The sequence below is a fragment of the Populus alba genome, chromosome 1 (assembly GCF_005239225.2).
Source record: "Populus alba chromosome 1, ASM523922v2, whole genome shotgun sequence".
Classification (NCBI taxonomy): domain Eukaryota; kingdom Viridiplantae; phylum Streptophyta; class Magnoliopsida; order Malpighiales; family Salicaceae; genus Populus; species Populus alba.
Genome location: NC_133284.1, coordinates 6672015 through 6690838, shown reverse-complemented (window position 1 = coordinate 6690838; position 18824 = coordinate 6672015). Strand labels below are relative to the sequence as shown.

Below are 18824 nucleotides of genomic sequence, written 5' to 3'. Positions count from 1 at the left end.
CAACCTAAAATAAAAAATTATATCAAGTTCAAAATTGCTTTTTTAAGGAATTTAAAAAGAAAAATACCTAATATAAACTCCTCTCATCAAATAAAACTATCTAACATAATTGTCTATAGTTTTAGTTTTCTAAATTGATGTCAAATTTATTTTTTTTTCTTTATTGATGGAATTTGACAGCTTCTTTATCTTCTCTCTCCAATCAAGGATTGAAAAATTACAAAAATCAATGTTATCAACAGTGATTTGTGCGCGTGTTAATAGTTCCTGTCTCTACAGTTAAAAAACCCACGTACAATATAATATCCAGCTCTTGTTCATTCCGTATCTAATTCACCGTGAAGCAAGCTATGTCAAATTTCCTTGCTGCATGTTTCTCGTGAAAAGAGATTAACTATAATAACAACAACATTAACAGCTTGCATTGAAGAGATTAATTATGCTGCAAGGGGGGTTAACCTTTCAAGTTATATCCTGTCTGGGACTACATTTACACTGTAGTTTTAATCAAATTTGAATTATATATTTTTTTTTTTATAAAATTAATTATTTTTTACGTTTTTAGATTAATATAAAAAATTATTTTTTTAAATAAAAAAATTATTATAATGTAATTCTAAATAAAAATATTTTAAAAATCTAAGTTATTAACCCAGTGATATCTGGGCCCATAAACGTATACGACGACAACGCCAACGACAAGCTTTAATATTTTCGTTCAAAACGACGTGGCATTAATCTGTTTGTTTCGTGGTGGATCCAGAAGGTGGGAGGGAGGCTCACGCGTCTTCTTGTAGGATTCTGATTCGGTGCAAAGCAATGGCAACAAGCTCTTTGGACTTTGGAGAATTGAATTGACCCCAAAAATAAAAATAAAACTTGAGAAGAAAAAGAAAATCCAGAGAAAGGAGAAGGAGAGAGAGATGGCTCTTAACCCACAATTGTTTCAAAACGGGATGCCCGTTCCTTTCGAGAACGAGTTGTTAGTGTTGGTCAGAGACGGCGTCGATTTCGAGGTCGACAAAATCCCTGGGTTTGTTTTCTTTTCTTTCCTTCTTTCTTCCCCTTTAATTTTTTTTTTTTAAAATAATAAGCAATATAATCTCCAATTCTTACAACTAAGGGCAAAGTTACTGATATTATATGGATCAGCCAATCACCAATTGTGTTTCTAATAGTTCAGCCCATATCTAATTTCTTATAAAAATTGTAATAATCTCTCTCGGCCAAGTGTTTGAAGCCAAATTTGTTTTTCAATTGCAAAAAAGTCTGATCTCTTATGACTCGGTTCTTATGAGGCATAGCCTTTCTGTTGTCTATCAGCATTCAGCCCAAGCGATGGTATGTTTGTTTTAATGTTTAATCTCGGACTGAACTCTTTTTGCTTAAATGCAGATGTGGGAAACTTAAGTCTAAGGGAACCATCTACTTGTCAAATATTCGCATGGTCTTTGTTGCAGCCAAGCCCGTTGCAAATTTTTATGCTTTTGATATGCCTCTGGTAAGTGATGAATATTGGGACACTATCGTCCTTGCATTGTTTTTCAAGTTCTCATGATAAAATAGCAAAGGATCTTCGTGGTTGCTCTTCCTTCAAACTTTGGTTGTTAGAATCCTCTCATTCCTTTCTTTTTTCCTGTCCCTTTTAATCTTAATTCATAGATGGGATTAATGCATTGGCCTTCATGCTCTGGCTGGTGGGTATCACCAGGACAGTTTTTTCATGTTGATAAGAGATTAGCTGTTTAGTTTGGTCGTCAGCGGTGATTGGATTTTAATTGGCTTGGTCAATCTTGCAACAACAAACAAATTTAAGGCTGTGTTATTAATACCTAAAACGTTGTACGGATTTTGTAAGTGGAGCTAAGCTCTTGGCAGAGAAAGACGAAGCTGTTTGAAATTAGCAGCTAAGCAATTTGGTATCCTTAGCTTTTCTATGTTTCTCACCCCTCACCCTCTAAACCTGTACAATTGGTAATTTCTTCTTGCTGAGTATATTTCCCTTCTTGGAAGTGAAAGCAAATATCATTAAAAAAAAAAAAAAAAAACTTAAATTTTGGCTGATTCTAACAACCCTTCATTCATTTTTATTTCAAAAAATTTAAGGCCATGGTTACTTCTAAGCATGTAGATTCTTAGTTATTATTTTGAGGTCAGTTGTCCATGTATTTTTTGGGCTTTCTCGTGAGCCTTATTCTTAAGTTGCTTTGTTATGCAGCTTTTTGTCAATGGAGAAAAATTCAACCAGCCCATATTTCTATGCAACAATATTTCTGGTTTTGTGGAACCTGTAAGTATAATAGTGAAAAAGGCTTTCAACTATCTGATCACCACTTATTTCTATACAAGCTGATCATCTTGGTATGAAATTTCAGGTAGTTCCAGAGAATGAGAATAGGGCACTCTACTCCGCACACTCATTCAAGATTTTGTTCAAGGAAGGGGGCTGTGGAACCTTTGTTCCACTTTTTCTCAATTTGATCTCTTCAGTGAGACAATACAATCAACAAATGAACTCTGCACCAGTACCTCGTATGGATCCCCTGCAAGCAGCGAACACTCCAGTTGATGAAATGATGAGACATGCGTAAGTGACATAATACATCATGTAATTTTTGTTTGCGAGATTAAGGTCACTTTTTTATTATATTTTCTTATGTGTTTTGCAGATATGTTGATCCTAATGACCCAACAAGAATCTTCTTGCAACAGCCCACTCCACAGTCCGAGTTGAGGCGCCGCACATATCAACCATCCTCAGCTGAACGCACAATGTGATATGTTTTCCAATATCCAAGCAAAAGACTCTGTATCCAAGCTAAATACAACTACTATACTGTGTCATTGTGCATAATCTATCATTTTATAAATGCTAAATTACTGTAAATCCTTGTATTTGTCTATGGTCATTATATTTGGAATTCTCACTCTACTGTTCCAGTTGACTGCATTTAATGTTTTTGAAGGCAGACTGGCTAAGACCTAAGAGTGTAGAGATTTGCGATTTTCACTGCTGGTCAACTTGCCAGCTGAGAATATTCCATTTGATGGCTGCTGCCCTTTTCTATGGGTTGCTACATGCTTTTAAGTTGAAAATATTGATGGAGACTGGCAATACGGCAATATTCACGGCATTGTTATTATTTAAAATCACCTTTTTTCTGGTTTTGAGGAAGAGGGATGGGTATTTTTTATTGATTTTTCGTTTTTTGTTGCAAACGAGACAGTGTTGCTTTCAATTCTAGGTTGGGAAGTTTGATGGTCGTTACAGTTCTCTGCTTACATGGTGGCATTAACATAACAAGTGATGCATAAATTATACGAGAAGATTCAAATCATTTTTGGTTGGGTGACAGGAGCTGATTTGACCTGGGTGTCCCCTTTCGATGCATGCCTCTGCAGAATTGGTTTAGTTTATTTTGTCATTGCTGGAATTTTTCGAATGCTTTAGTCACCGGAGTGAATAAATTTGCATCTAAAATCACTATTAAGCTTTCAATGGTTACAATAGATGTGTAGATGTCTTGACGGGAAAAGCTATGAACACTGAACAACCATTCCAGCGTGGTCCATAGGACCTGCTGAAGTTTATAGCCTGCATTAGCCACTTGTTGTAATTTCAACCTCCTGGGCCACTATACCCTATGCCCTTGCTCCTGATACTTCTTTCCGAGGAGCACATTGCTAGGCATCTTGCACTGAAGTTCTTCACCTTTGGAGGTATTTCTATCGAGGGTCAGGGACAAATTACATAAGTCGACAAATGTTGAAATCTCAGAAGCTGAAAACAAACCTTTCACTACCTCAAAAGGCCAAATTTGTAAGACAAGAACAGACTTCAGAGTAGGATATTGTTAGAAGATGCAGAAATTAATATGATAAACGGAGAGTGCTTCTCCTTAACCATAACTGATAAGCAGTCATATAAAAGGAATCGTAGCCCCTTGGTGTTGTATGCCAAACAAAGTGCCTCCTAACTTTGCAGAGATTATGATACATTCTCAGGTACATCTCTCTTTTTATAGACAACAATTTTGTTTTCAAGAAAGCAATATCTCGTTGATTGATGACAACGGAAAACTTGCTCCAGTCCAAGACATTAGCAAATGGAAGGTCGTAATAATTAGAAATTATAACTGGAATGCACCCGTAGTGTATGGCATCACTAACCCTTGCGGTGTTCACTTCATAACCTTTAACATGGAGGCAGAATTTACTCCTCTTAAACCCTTCTTCATAAGGGAATGTGGGGTTCCCGTTAAATATGTCAAATTGAGTATCATTTCCCCACAAATTTACCAGCTGCTGCCGGACTTGAGAATTTTGGACGCGTCCAGAAAAGTAGACAAGTCTATGCCTGCAACGGTAGGGTTCACATCAAGATAGCAAACACTACTGAAAATACAACACATCAAAGTTTGCAATAAGACAGAAAACGATATTCTTAAAAAATCTCAAGATTTCTTGCTGGTGTAATTATTTTAGTTACGGGCATGTTTATGTTAAGGTTCTTGCGCTTTTCGCACATATTTGTTTCCTGTTCTCTTCAAATTTGATACAGGCTTATTTCCCACACCTTGCTGTTGTCGGGTAAATTAGCCAATCTTGTGAGCATGAGTGTTAAAGGATGCGGTATGCCCATACTTTAATTTTCCCCCTTTTTTAACATCATAAAACTTTCTCATGACCATGAAATACAATTGCAAAAGAACTATTGCTAAAAGTAAAATTAGAAATGTCTTGGGCATTTATCCACAAACATAACAGAGGATTGAATACTATGAGGTATATACCTGGCATGCGGGGGATTCAAGGCAGTCTGATCCGTGCGAGGCCAAACTTGAGGGAGCCCCACATCTTTGTGGGAAAGATAGAATCTTTGAAAGTAACTAGAACAACAAGTAAGCTGAATGGCATTGTTACGCAAACGATGATGCCTGGAGGGAGCCTCTCTCCCAACAGAATGGCAACAAACATAGAAATGATCAGCACCTCCTGAAGCATTCCAAAACCTGAAGCTGCTGCTAATGCTACTCGTGTATTGGGCAACAAATTGTGAGATTTTTGCCTCGGAGTGAACTCGAGGGTCATTTCTAAGGTCGTTTATTGAAAATGGGAGGAAAAAGAAATGGGCTTTCTCTGGGGTTGCAGTAAGCAGTGGACTGTGAAGCAGGGACACCTTGAACATGTGTTCACTGAAGTAATTACCCAGTTTTGGATTGTTCAGTGGGTTCTCATGGGGTAGGAAAATATTAGCAAAAGGGCTGCTCCTGTTGAAGGTATCAGGGTACACAAAGATCTTTAGATGCCGCATCATTTCTTGAAAATCAGCAGCAAACAGTTCCCAATTATGATATGGCCCTGTTTCCAGTACGGAGTCCACGGTATTTGTTTGCGGTGGCGGTGGCGGTGGCGGTGGCGGAAAAAGGGTAGCCGCCTGTTGTGGGGCATTTAGTGATAGGTTTTGACGGTTGTGGCGGTGGTGGTGGTGGTTTTGGATTGGATAGAAGGTGGTGTTTTGTGGGGCAACAAGGGATGTTAATGCAAGGGAAGCGTGGTGTTTGTAAAACCCAAAAAGAGCAATGCCAGAAGAGGACAGTAACGCTGCTAACACAAGCATTCCCAGTAATCGCTTCTGCTGCAGTTTAGGTGGCCTTTTCATTTTCATCCTCCTTTCTCTATTTCTTTGGAGACAGTGGCAAGTGTTGAGAGAGAAGTACGGATTTATATGGACAGTTCATACATAATAAAGGCAAATTATTACATATATGCATGTATGTATGTATAGCATTAAATTAACAGTGGAGCCAAGGAAAGGAGAGGACGACAAACCCGATGACTGACTAAAGTATACTCAGTAACTAGAGTAGGGTAGAGTAGAAACAGCCCTTTGAACCTTTGGAATTTGTCGGCCTTCTAATACCGGCGAGGCGGCGAGAGCGCCGAGCATAGAAATCATTCAGCGTGGCACTTCTGCGGCGTTTATGGCTAGCTGGCTAGCTTTTACTGATGGATGGCAGTAGAAAATATGGGACTGGGCTTGTGGCATCTCATACTCCGTTTCATCAGCAAACAATTTTTCTCCTTGGGGCACACGATTGGATTTGGTACACCAACACCCAATTTTCTCAATTGAGTATGACGATGACTTTGATTCCACCCCTGCTTTGGTACACCAACTATTTCAATTGTGCCCATCAAATATTTCTAATAATTTCTTCATTTTTTATGATGTAGCTAGCAACTGACCTTAAGATCTTAGGCTGTTTTTTTAAGGAAAAATTTCTCCAAAATACTGTCTTATCCGATAAATAGATATTATTTATTGGATTAAAATAATATAAATCTTGATTATATAAATATTTTTTTAATCAATCATAAAATAAAAAGAAAGTAATCCTTTCAATGGATATAACTTCTTCTTTTTTTTATCAAATATAACTTTTCTTTTAATTTATAAGAGATAATATTATTTGGAAAGAAATTTAAAAAAAAAACATATTCTTTTAATAGGATAACTAATAAATTATCTAACTTTCTTGTTTGTCTTTTGTAAGAATCTTATAAACATGGTTTGTTTTTTAAAATTTTTAAAAAAATATATATTTTTTTTATTTTTTTAAAATTTATTTTTTACATCAATATATATATATATATATATATGAATTTAAAATAAAAAAATATTCTTTAAAATAAATATTTCTTAAACCCATAAACAACGAGCTCTATATTTTCAGTCCCAAATAGGGAAAAAAAAAAAAAAAAAAAGTCTGGCCAGATTACGATTCCAATCCTTTCATTTGGTTTGATACAGTAGTAGTTAAATACAAGGTGGGAAGTAGTTTAGTTGTATAATCCTCACAGTAAAGTTTAAGTTTTAAGTTTAGTCCAGCAGAAACAAACAATAGTAGCGTGTAACCAATAAGCAAGAGAGCTTAGCCTATTTTTGATTTTTGGACTCATTCAAATGGAGAGTTGCTGCATTTGGGGTGATCATCGACATCTGATTCAATCCCACCATCGCTTTATCGGCTTCTCTCATCATCATCACACTCAACGTGTTCATTTGCTGGCTGCAAATGGTCCCCGTAAATGTAATAACAGAAGCAGCAGAATTTGCTGCACATATGAAGATCCCATCAAGAAACCACCACAAGCGTCACCATCTCCCTCCTCCTCCTCTTCTTCGGCAATTCAACTTTACAATCAGATTGAAAGGTTTAAACCCCAACACATTTATGGATAATTTTCTTGATAGCCCACGAAAGAGAAAAGTCACCCTTTTTTCTCTTCAACTGTTTTTTGTAGATTACTTACGGAGACTGCAAGACAATCACAAGACTCTTGGGGTGGTTCTAAAGACTGGTCTGAAGTTGAGGTGTTGTTTCTCACTTGTTATTAAGTTTATGCCATGCTTGTTTCTTGCTTTCCTTGCTCTCAGTGTATCGATTTTGATGCAAATAAGTTCAAAGATAAACCATATGTTGAGAAAGACTGGTTGATTGAATTGAATTGAGTTGTGAACAAGATAATTTCTGTCATCTAAGTGTGTTTGGGTTGAAACAAGATAATTTCTATCTCATTGGCTAACCTAGAACGCCTTTTTATTTCTTGGATGACGCAGTCGATCTCCTAAAAGTAGATGATAGTCATTCTGATGTCAAAGCTCTTACCTTTTTTATCTATCTCCTATAAACCCTAATACGAACTCCCACTTTTAAACCCAGTGAATCATGGTGGAAAAGCAGGGTTCCTAACTTATGAATGGAAAGATTTGGACTTTCCCCTATGTGGGACTGATTGGGTCTAACCATAGGAGCCTGCAATGTTCTCTCAGAGTACCAAAAATTGCTAATTGTGACACAAATCATAAAAATACCACATAAATAAGGTTTTGGAGGGGATTCGAGGGAAATTTTTTTCCGTATAGGAACCACTGTGAAGACCTTGTGATCAGAAGCCTTACTTGGAACACCTATTAATCGCAAGGGATTCGTCCTGTGGTTTCTTAACTCAGGACGATGTCTCTCAAACCACACATCCTGAGGTGCACTCTCCCTTCTAGCACCCTGCAAGTACCCGGGGGATATCATCCAAATATTTACCTTGTTACTGCCTGGTGCATGTAATGACAGGAGACTGCATAATCCATAATTAGTCAAATTCTCAATTTTATTAAATTATTTCCATTGTTCATTCCATTTTTTTCTATTTAATTAGATAGTTCTAATATCATCTCAGGGAGCATGGATTCTTAAACCAAAAGGCTCAAGGCCCAAGTCAATTGTTCATTTCATTGGTGGTGTATTCGTTGGAGCAGCCCCCCAGCTTACATACCGTTTATTTCTTGAACGCCTGGCTGAGAAGTGAGTCACCCCATTCTGATACTGATAGTATTGACCTTTACAGACTGATGACTAAGGAAAAATAATGGGCTTTTTAAACTTTGGTGATGTAGGGGTATTTTGGTGATTGCCACACCATATGCTAGTGGATTCGATTATTTCTTCATCGCTGATGAAGTGCAGTTCAAATTTGATAGGTGTTTTCGGTCTCTACAAGAAACTGTGAGTTTTATATTGATTTACGATCTTGAGAATGATATTTCCTGTGTTTTGTTGATTTCATGGAGGGGATAGAAGGATATGTTTAGGCCAAAAAACTCTTCATTTTACAGGTACAAGATATTCCTACTTTTGGCATAGGTCACTCTTTGGGAAGTGTCATCCACCTTTTGATTGGTAAGGAAATTCTTCGTATAGTTTACATTTATGAGGTTGCAAGAAACTGATTTGATTTACAGCATCTTATTTCATTGATTTGACTTTCTGTTTATCAGGATCACGATATGCTGTGCAAAGAAGCGGGAATATATTCATGGCATTCAATAACAAGGTACTTGACCTATTGAATGTGACTAGATGAGGTGAGAAGAGAAATAGAGTGAGCTTGATTTATTGTGAATATAACTCTTTTAAAGGTTCCACCCCAGAAATATCACCTTCCTGCTCAAATGAGGCCATTTTGAAAGAACCTAACAGACTGGAGTATGCCTATTTCAGCATTTCAATTTTCTGCCTTAATTCCTTGACATCTCTGTATGTGTTCTCTTTGGCAAAAAGTGTTAGGACTCAACATTTTTATTTTTGCTAGCATATATGTTGAACAAACATTCCCATCATTCTAAATTGTTTACTGTCAAAAACCTTTGTCTATATGGTTTGAGATTAACAAGATTTTCTTTCTTGATTTCACAGGAAGCAAGCGCAGCTATGCCTCTGTTCTCACCTGTTCTTGTCCCAATGGCCCAAAGCCTTGGACCATTCCTATCACAAATCGCTTCATCACCAACAGTCCGTCGTGGGGTGAGATCATCACAAGTCTTGGCCTAATGCCTTTTCTACACCATGCTTTTGCCATTTGCATTTCCCAACTGTTGAAGAACCCATTTAAACATCAGGAAATTCATGAAACATTTGGTTCAGTTTGTATTGAAACTTGTGTCTTTCTACGGCAAATCAGTCCTGTTCTTAGCATGTTCATGTATCTCTATGGATGATAGTTGCATTTAATATCATTGGTAGTCTCTCTTTGCTTAATACTGATCCTCTTCCAACTTTTGGAATTCTAAATTATGCAGTTTCATTTTATCAGTTAGTCATTTCATGCATCATCATCCCCTTAGCAGTCAATTTTGTGTTTGTCAAAATATGGATGTTTTTTATGATGCTTTGACTTTGAGATCTGGTCAAAATTTGGATTGTTAGTTTTTGGAATGATATCCCTCTAACACATCACCATTCTTTTCTGTAACTGCCCAAGGACTCTCTTTCACGAGACCATGATTACTCTTATTCTGGCAGGTTCACTGTCTCTTTTTTTATGTACTTTGGTTGAATTTTGATCCTGAATCAAGTGGATATCTTACCCTTACTACCTACGCATCTATTATTTGCATACTTGTCAGATATCTAGATCTATGTCAAATGTGTGTATGAATTTGGCAGGGTTTTGCTTGATACAAGGATAACACTGAGAGTTGATTGATTTGTTTACTTCTGTAATATTGATATGTCTATTCCATTATGAGCGATCACAGTGGTTTCTGATGAAATTGTATTTTATGTATTCTTTTACCACATGCTTCAAACTTGTGTCTTACATTTTCCATTGCGTTGTAAATATACACTCAGATGGGTATCTGACTGTACCTCCACTTATGTTCTAGATGAACATTAATCTGTTAATTTCATCTAGATTTTGGCTTATTTGTAACTTTATCCTTGTACTTCAGTTTCTAAGCATTATTTGTTCCCTTGATGAATGACTCTTATCATTTAAACCCTTCTTCATATAAAATTCTGGCAGGCAGAGATGACAATGAAGCAACTAGAGAGCCTTAGCCCTCCCATTATGAAGCAAGTTCTTCCTTTGGTTGAGCAACTTCCTCCCTTATACATGGACTTGGTTAATGGAAGAGAAGATTTCAGTCCCAAACCTGAAGAAACTCGCCGCCTTGTATGTAAACCTATAACTGTCAAATGTGCTGCATCATTATAGTTATAGGTAAACTTGAATTATATTGTCACAATGCATATTGTAATTATTAATCTTTTGTTGGCTATGGTCAGTAGAAGATTAATAAATTCTGTCATTTTACTGGATGGTAAATTCATGATTTGGTGGTCTGATTTAGCAAAGTGAGTTTTAGTTGCCATGCCTAGGGGTAGGTGTTTGGGCAATAGATCATCCAATTATATGGTGACTTCTTCACAATCCTTATGATATGTATTGGTACTGGATTTAACAGTGAAAACCTTTCTTAATGGCTTGAAATTACTGCTAATGACAACAACAACTGCAATTTCGTATTTATCTCATGGATACTTCCTGGTTTGTCATGCCGCTGTCTGTTGTTATTGATGCCTTTTTTTTTTCCTTCAGATAAAATCATATTACGGTGTTTCTAGAAATCTTCTGATAAAGTTCAAGGACGATGTAATTGATGAAACTCCAACATTAGCTCAGGTGCTTGGTTCAGAAGCAGCCATTAGTTCAATGCTAGACATGTCAATTCGCTTGTTGCCAGGAGATCATGGGCTTCCATTGCAACAGGTAACTTTGAACTAAACCTTAAGACACTGTTCATGCTTCTATATCCACCGAATGTGATTTTGTGAAGGCAAGCAGCTTATGTGATGTCTCTTTTGACCAGGCGTTCCCAGATGTCCCACCTGCAATGGCAGATGCAGTAAACCAAGGAAGTGAGCTTTTTGCAAATCTCACCGTGGGAACCCCATGGGAGAATGTTGCCAAAGAAGTAGGCAGCACACTGGGCGTGGACTCGAGGATCCTCCGTGCACAAGCATCCAAGGACGTAGATCACCTTGTGGATGTGATAATATCCTGGATGGCATCAAATTCAGGCCCGAGACTCTTGAGGCAATGATACTTGCACCAAGCAAATCAACCAGAGTCAACAACAATGGGGAAAGAAAGATGCTTGAAGAATCTGCAGAGATAGGGCATTCTTATGTTATTCTATTGTACATTTGATATGTGGCCAGGCATGTCCAATCAGAAGTAAATAACAGGAAACGGTAGAAATGTTTTCTGCTTTCTTCTTATCTTTCTCTCGCTAAATAAAAATGCAAAAGCTCCATACAAAAGTAAAAGATCCAGCCTGCCTTGTCAGGTCTCACAAATATTACGTTTCACCATTACTCTAGTGATTTAAGAACATGATCCATTGTCTATACTGTGTGAACCGACTGTTACCAAACTCACCTGTGATTTCCCATTTCTTTTTCCTAGAGAAGTTTGATTCATCCTCAAGTAAATTGCAGGCTAAGGGCATCAAACACTCATGCTAACAGGTGACTGTGATGAAACACACTTCGATAATACCTTGGATTGCAAGTCTAGGCAGAAACATCAAGGTCTTGAAGTGACCGCCTACTTCACGGATTTAATCAAGCTCATGAGTTAGTGATATTCTTAATGTGTGAACTTATATTTTTTATTTGAGTATACTAACTTTTATTTTTACTATTTAGATGTGGAAAGTTTTAATTTTTTTAATCAAATGTCTGTTAGATTATGTCAAATGCATGATGACGTGATTGGTTAAATTGACACGTTATCATAATAATGTATACACCAATATACATACACGTTGCTTTATTTAAGATCAAGTGTGCATAAACATGTGGTATATACCATGACCAAGTCTCTCGACATATAGCAGAAAGATAAGAAATGTCACCTATCAACGCGGTTCTTGAGTTTCAAGAACCTTTCATTGTTCTTTTCAGCAACTTTCACCAGTCTCTGGATCAAGCCCTTTCTTTCTTGAAGTCCAAGGCTCTCCAAATGGATTTCACTGATTTTTCTTAAGTAAGGAATGAAATTCTTTGAAAGAACTAAGTTGGTTAGCAAGATTGTCATCAACATAGCACCCCAATTATTGCAGATTGATAATGTCGTGAAAACTTCAAAATTAGATTGGGTTTTTTCTGGTTAGGTCTTAGGCCTAGATATATGGTCTTGGATATTGATTTTGTCTCTTATCTTGGTTTTTCTTGAAAAACAAGTTTCTTATTGGAACATGAGACCTTTTGATACTTAAGTAAATGTAGGAGAAGAAAATGGTGTGCAAGAAAAAGAAATAGAATAAAATGATGCTCATGAGAAAGATGAGAGTTGAATTTTCTTACTTATTTTTCTTGTATGGTTTGTTAAATGAAACAGTCTAGTAATAAAAAAAAACAAGTGTAAAAATCAATAATATGGTTAGTGTATGAGTTTAGAAATATATTTTAGAAGGAAATCTCCCATGAATAGTCATAAAAACTAAGAAGGATCCCTAATCTTTTTAGAGATAAGTAGTTGTAGAAACATAAATAATTTAATAAAGACATGAAGACCTTACCACGAAGATTTTATAGGAGGAATAGAAACCTGTTTTGGAGACATGAAGAAACATTACTACTTTTATTCAAAAGTTTAAAAGACAGTGGAGATACAACTTCTAAAAACTATTTGATCCTGGGTAATGTATTATAAGGATTTTTCTATATTTCTTCAAATTGCATCTTTTTCTTCACAAATCATTGAAGTTATTATTTAGATATCAATCTTTTTGTTTTCAAGGGATGACATTTCTTAATTTCATGATCATGATCATGGTAAAAGTAGCAAATTTTTAGGGTTCATTGTATTTGAGCCACTCTTTTATATGTGGTGGGCACTAAATGAATTCCATAAATGGTAGTCAATATCTCAACATATATAGTGATAAAAGGTATGGTGAAGAGATAAGTAAATATTAGGCAATCACAAATAGATCTATTAGTGCTCCTCTCGGAAGCCTTGGTAGAAAACTGATGATACGAGAGAAATTCTGCTATTTGGAAACAATGGTATACTTATCTAGTCACACTTGCTTCTTCTACTTAAATAGGGTTTTTCATTACCTATTTCACTCTAAAAGTTCTGTCAGAGAAAGTATACAGGCATTTCTATAAAGCATAGTTGTAGACGCCATCGATCAAGGTTTTAGAGTTAATGATTTCAAGAATATTTTCTATTTTCTCATTAAATCTGTATAGATATGTTATAGTATTTTTATCTTCCCATTGAGTGATGTTAAATATCTCATTCATGCCTTTTTTAGTTGGTATGCTTGTACCGAAATGAGAGATGAGCTCAACATAAAAATCATGAAGGTTAATAATAGAGCTAGATTCAAGGTTATGATATCACACCAAAAAAGATTCATGAAATATTGTCGGCAGAATTTTGCACATAATGTCACTTTTTTATGTTACAAGCTCTAGAATGTTTCTAACATTTTATATATGCTTTTTAGGATATGTAAGAACATCATAGTTGTCCAAGATGGCCTTTATGAAGACATAATCTTTGGAAAGATAAATGTGTAACACTCGATGACACAATCTTTGGAGAAATAAGTTTGTAACACTCAATAACACAGTAAAGAGTCTCTCACCTAATAAAAATGGTGTTCATTATTAGTATCTTATGGAGTTATTGATCTCATCTCATATTTAGGTCTTTTTCAATAAAAGCATGCAAACAAGATTTCTAAAAAAAATTGATAGTGATAGTCACATTTGTGGCTATGATCTATTGAAGTGTTCTTTATAACAAGAGCTACTCTTTCATAGAGTTGGTGTGTCTTGCCTACTTTACATGTTATTTTATCATGATCCTTCAAAGAATTAGAATTGTTTTTATACACTTAATGCATATATAATGGAGTCGTGTGTTGTGTTTTCTATGGATGGAATGGGAAAAAACGAATCTATTTTTGTATAGCTAGAACATATTATTAAGCACATGCATTTGATTAGAGAGTTGGTGGGGATTTGAAGGAGTTGGAGTTCTTATAGTAAAGAGATTAGTTACTCTCCTATTTATTTAATTTTTGTTAGTTATAGAAAAACTTTTGTTGAGAAATAAAATGGAAATAAACTGGCTTTATTCAGTTTCTCATATATGGCACCACTGATGAAGTCACAAAAACTTCAGAATTGAATTAGGCTATCCCTAGCCGTATATTGGGTTGAGGTGTGTATGCTTGAATGTTGGCTTTGTCTTTGATCTTGGTTGTTCTTAAAAAAAGATATGTCATAACAAGAGATCTTTTTATGCATAAGTTAGTAAATGTAAGAAAAGAAAATAGCGTGCAAAAAAGAGAAATATAATGAACTAATGTGAAAAAATAAGTTCGAATGACCTAAATTTTCTTAGCTTATTGGCTTGGTTGTAATTGTTTGGCTTGAATTGCTTGGGGGTTATTTGATTTGAATTACTTAGATTGGCCTAGATTTCTTACCTGGTGACGAGGGTATTTATACGCCTTGTTTATGTTAGTTTACCTTGTTTGAAGCATAAAGAGTGGTGTTGTAATAGCTCGGTTTATAAAGGGGAGTTGCACCTATTTGTGGAAAGGTTATCACTATCATTGGTTGTTGTGTTTACACATGCTAGTGGTGAAGAAGTGTGGACAGAAAATAACCATTAGCCATAAAAGTAGTGTATACTCTACAAAGAAAAATTCATGTGTATGTTATATCTGGAAACTAAAAAAATACATTAAGATGTGTGTCAGATAAGTATTAAATAGCTTGAGGTAGAGGTGTCGAGCTAAAGTGTATGGCCAAGAGGGAAATTTTATATTGAATTATTGAAATTCATGTATTGTTTTGTGTGTCAATTAATGCATAGGATTGAATTCCAAGATGGTTAAGGGTGAAGATCCCCTTATAGGTATTTTATGTTTAGGCTTAGCCAAACGCAGGGTTCTCTTGTACTCAAGCCTGCACAAGTGCTAGGACTGGAATTCTAATGCCTGAGTTAATCCAAGGTTAGGACTAGAAACCCAACAAATGGGCTGCCCAATCACTAGGGTTGGAATTCTAGATTGAACATTTATAAGCACCTTATACTTGGGCCAGGCTTTAAGTATAGGGAAATTTTTTTAAAAAAAAAAAATTATTTATCATCACATAAGTATAATATATTATTGTATGGCTAAGTGTTATCACTATAATTGTCACATTAATTATAATCTAAACTCATATTTTGAGTTAGGCTAATTTTAAATTTTAGAATCCTATGGATTGGCTCTACCTTTTAAAACTTTAAACTTTCAATAGTTGTTTTCAGCTTAAAATTATGATAGATGATTGTAAACGTTGTTAAGTGAAGGGGAAAAAATAAAGAACATAGAGAAAGGCTATTCTTCATGGACTTTGCAATTATACAGAGAACTAGACCTTTCTACGATTATAAAAGTTGTTAAGTGAAGGAATATATGTGTGTGTGGAAATAATGGATAAATTGAGGAATGTGAAAAATTAATGGAATAACATCATTTAAAAAAGATTTGGTAAAATATCACACTTTCATATTATTGCGTTTCAAAAGCACGACAAAGTAAAAATATGCTATCATCTAGCTCAACCGATTGACCGGTTTGTAATGGTTAGTGAAATCGGTCAATCAATTCCAAAAATAATAAGAAAAAATTCAAAATTGCCAAAACCAAGGGGCCTCGACGGAATTTTTGATATCTAAAAATCTAACATTCAGCATAACGACACAGTGGCTATTATAAGAAAAAATACATCTACTAAACCATCTACATAATCAAGGTTTTGATAATTTTGTTGAAAAAGCTTTTCTAACTTGTGAGCAGCTAAAAGAAACTCTTTTCCACATAAGCCCAAGCCAAACCTGAGAATGGTGTACATATACATCTGTTGTAAGGGCAGGTATTAGGTATAATCCGATATCACAAAACAGAAAACAAGCAGACACATTTATTAAGGTCGACCACCTTGCCATCTATAGCATCTATTCTTCATGATACAGATACAATCCAAGGCCAAACCGGGCACATGCTCTGCAGAAAGCTATTTCCTCTGCTGCAGCGACTGGATCTTCAATGTCACCATCACTGGATGATACCGTCCCGGATGATTCACGATGAGCCTGTATCAGGGCGTGTTATCAGTAAATTAAGGACAGAACCACAACAAAGCACGTAACAGTTTGCATATTATTCAGTTACAGATAGGCTGAAATCTCAATTCCAAAAAAGTTGATATCAGTTTGTTCTGTATCAGTAAGTTTGGTGGTTAATAGTGGAGCATGACTGGACATGTTAAAATAGCAGTCCTAGTACTTCTCATCAAATAGCAGAAGAACATGAGCTCCTAAGGTATAGGTTGAGATTTGCACTACTTCTATGAACTTATGGTTTGCATTATGGTTAGATGTTCTCCATTGAATCTAATTACCTAAAATATCCTTGAATATGACAAAAGAAACAATTCAAACTGGATAACAAGTTTTCCTATATCCTTGAGGAAGAAGGAAAGAGCGATTCGTCAAGTGAAAAATATGTGCATGTCATTGTCTTACATTTGGATATGTTTCCCTGAGAGGTTTCTTTTGCTGTTAAAAAGTCCAAGTTATCTTTAAAGTTAAGAGTTTTCAACTCAGGCATTATAGCTTGAAGATTTTCATGTTTTACTTAAGGGATGGAACCAGAATTGAAGACTAGGGAAGACCAGACATGATGTTGGTTCAAGCAAGTGAACCTCAACAAGCCGGACAGCACTGAAATATAGAGATTTTTCCAAGAGATTTCACACTGCAAACTAGAAGTAATTAGCAGTCCTCGTACTGCTCCATAAAAGTGAATTTCTAAATAAATCACAGCAGTGACTGCAGCATGGGGAGCATCCTTCTTAAGATAAATTAAAATAACCGAATCAATGCATGAACAGAAACAGGCAGAAAGAACAGCAACATTGAAAAAGAAAAAACACATTGCAAAAGAACGAGGACCGCACCTCTCCATCAGATCCTAGAATGGTGACACGGAATATCACAGTCACACTTCCATTCTCCGCAAATATAACATCACGTATTTCTCCACACCATCCTGCCAAAAAGGATTAAAATAGACTATTTGTTCAAAGAAGACCAGTCGTGTATATCAAGTTGTACTATCCATGAAACAAGCAACTCAATCGTAACCTTCTAGCAGTAGTTGTGCCATGTATTTCAACTAATAGATCCTACCGTCCCTGGTATCCTATAAAACTCCGGTGAGAAAGGCGTCAAGGAATTAAGCTCTCTTTCTTTAGCAAGGAATCAATGTTTCTCTCAATAGAAATGGGTTTGGAAACTAATGGTACACATGAGAGTTATTAGGCTGGAAATGGCATTTGATCTAATAAGCGAAAACAAGCGCGGGAGAACAACAAATTACAAGCTAGTTTATGAGTATGATAACATCATAGAAATGGATCAATGAGAGATAAATAATGTCATTGTAACTAGAAGTCAACCATTAAAAATTTACAAAAAAAAGACAAACCAGGAGCATAGAAGCTGAGCATGCGGTTCGCGTGGTGCCTACAAAATCAACGAACAAAAGAAATCACCAGCATTCATCAACATCATCAATTACCGCTTCATCATTTGAATTAATATTAAATCAAAAACATACTTAATAATATATATATACACACACATACCAGGGGATCAAGGTAGAAGAAGAATTAGGAGGCTTGATGATATTATCAGGAATCCTCTTATTGAGATCACGCAAGATCTCCGAGAGAGGCCGGTTAATACAAGAAGTATAAGCAGAGGCCAAAGATTTATCAAGCGGCACCACATAATTCGAATTCGGCACTCCTTTTTTCTTCACTCTACCGTCTCTTCCTCCGCCAGCAGCGGTTCCACCACTGCTGCTCCCATTGCTGCCAGCTATTGTAGCATGGATGATCAACTTACAATCACTACTCCTAAAGCAATTATTACGAATATTGATCATGTTTAATCTACACGATGGAGATAAAAGCGCCGCCGGTGGCGGCGGTCTTGTAAGGAAGACGGCGGAGTGGTTGTGCACTGACATTTCTTGGTTTTCTTTTGTTGAGTGTCAGTTACGAAATTTTCTTGGGAGTACTGGATGGGATCGTATTCAATATGGGAAGTCTAGAGCCACTTACCACCAACCACGAGTTTTGAGCAGGGCTCATTTGGATTTAGACTTGGTCATATTTATACGACTTTGTTTGGATTAGTAGCTTGTTATTACAAGATTAGAAGTGGAAGTTGTTGTCTGAAGAACGGAGTTGAGGGTAAAGGTGTAATTTCGTGTTTGCTATATAGTATGGTAGGTAGGTCGTCGTTAGTATGCTGGCTTGGGCTACAAAATGTGTATAAACCATGTACGCACGCATGCCTCATTCTTTTTCAACTAACTCTAAACACTT

General features: G+C 36.0%; 4 protein-coding genes across 5 annotated transcripts; 2 read left to right on the top strand and 2 right to left on the bottom strand.

Annotated features, from left to right (window-relative positions):
• The first annotated feature begins 763 nt into the window (after nucleotides 1-763).
• Nucleotides 764-2968, top strand: LOC118042165 (UPF0664 stress-induced protein C29B12.11c). Its single transcript, XM_035049764.2, has 5 exons — nucleotides 764-1033; nucleotides 1396-1501; nucleotides 2219-2290; nucleotides 2376-2587; nucleotides 2670-2968. Exons 1-5 carry the CDS (start codon nucleotides 924-926, stop codon nucleotides 2776-2778), a joined length of 609 nt encoding a protein of 202 aa, XP_034905655.1. The 5' UTR covers nucleotides 764-923; the 3' UTR covers nucleotides 2779-2968.
• A 492-nt stretch (nucleotides 2969-3460) lies between these two features.
• On the bottom strand, nucleotides 3461-6286 carry LOC118042077 (probable glycosyltransferase At5g03795). Its single transcript, XM_035049636.2, has 2 exons — nucleotides 4794-6286; nucleotides 3461-4357 (listed from the first exon to the last, which is right to left on the bottom strand). The coding sequence occupies exons 1-2, from the start codon at nucleotides 5666-5668 to the stop codon at nucleotides 3871-3873; spliced, it is 1362 nt and encodes a 453-aa protein (XP_034905527.1). The 5' UTR covers nucleotides 5669-6286; the 3' UTR covers nucleotides 3461-3870.
• A 476-nt stretch (nucleotides 6287-6762) lies between these two features.
• LOC118042084 (uncharacterized) lies at nucleotides 6763-11626 on the top strand. Its single transcript, XM_035049650.2, has 10 exons — nucleotides 6763-7218; nucleotides 7309-7378; nucleotides 8242-8366; nucleotides 8459-8567; nucleotides 8678-8741; nucleotides 8840-8895; nucleotides 9258-9365; nucleotides 10369-10518; nucleotides 10945-11115; nucleotides 11216-11626. The coding sequence occupies exons 1-10, from the start codon at nucleotides 6968-6970 to the stop codon at nucleotides 11447-11449; spliced, it is 1338 nt and encodes a 445-aa protein (XP_034905541.1). The 5' UTR covers nucleotides 6763-6967; the 3' UTR covers nucleotides 11450-11626.
• Nucleotides 11627-16136: 4510 nt separating this feature from the next.
• LOC118042148 (DNA repair RAD52-like protein 2, chloroplastic) lies at nucleotides 16137-18594 on the bottom strand. Of its 2 annotated transcripts, XM_035049743.2 has the most exons (5): nucleotides 18078-18594; nucleotides 17918-17955; nucleotides 17388-17479; nucleotides 16367-16521; nucleotides 16137-16263 (listed from the first exon to the last, which is right to left on the bottom strand). In XM_035049743.2, exons 1-4 carry the CDS (start codon nucleotides 18461-18463, stop codon nucleotides 16384-16386), a joined length of 654 nt encoding a protein of 217 aa, XP_034905634.1. In that variant the 5' UTR covers nucleotides 18464-18594; the 3' UTR covers nucleotides 16137-16263; nucleotides 16367-16383. The 2 variants fall into 2 exon arrangements, with proteins under 2 accessions (XP_034905634.1, XP_034905625.1); XM_035049734.2 differs by having other exon boundaries at nucleotides 16137-16521; nucleotides 18078-18591.
• Between the last annotated feature and the right edge of the window lie 230 nt (nucleotides 18595-18824).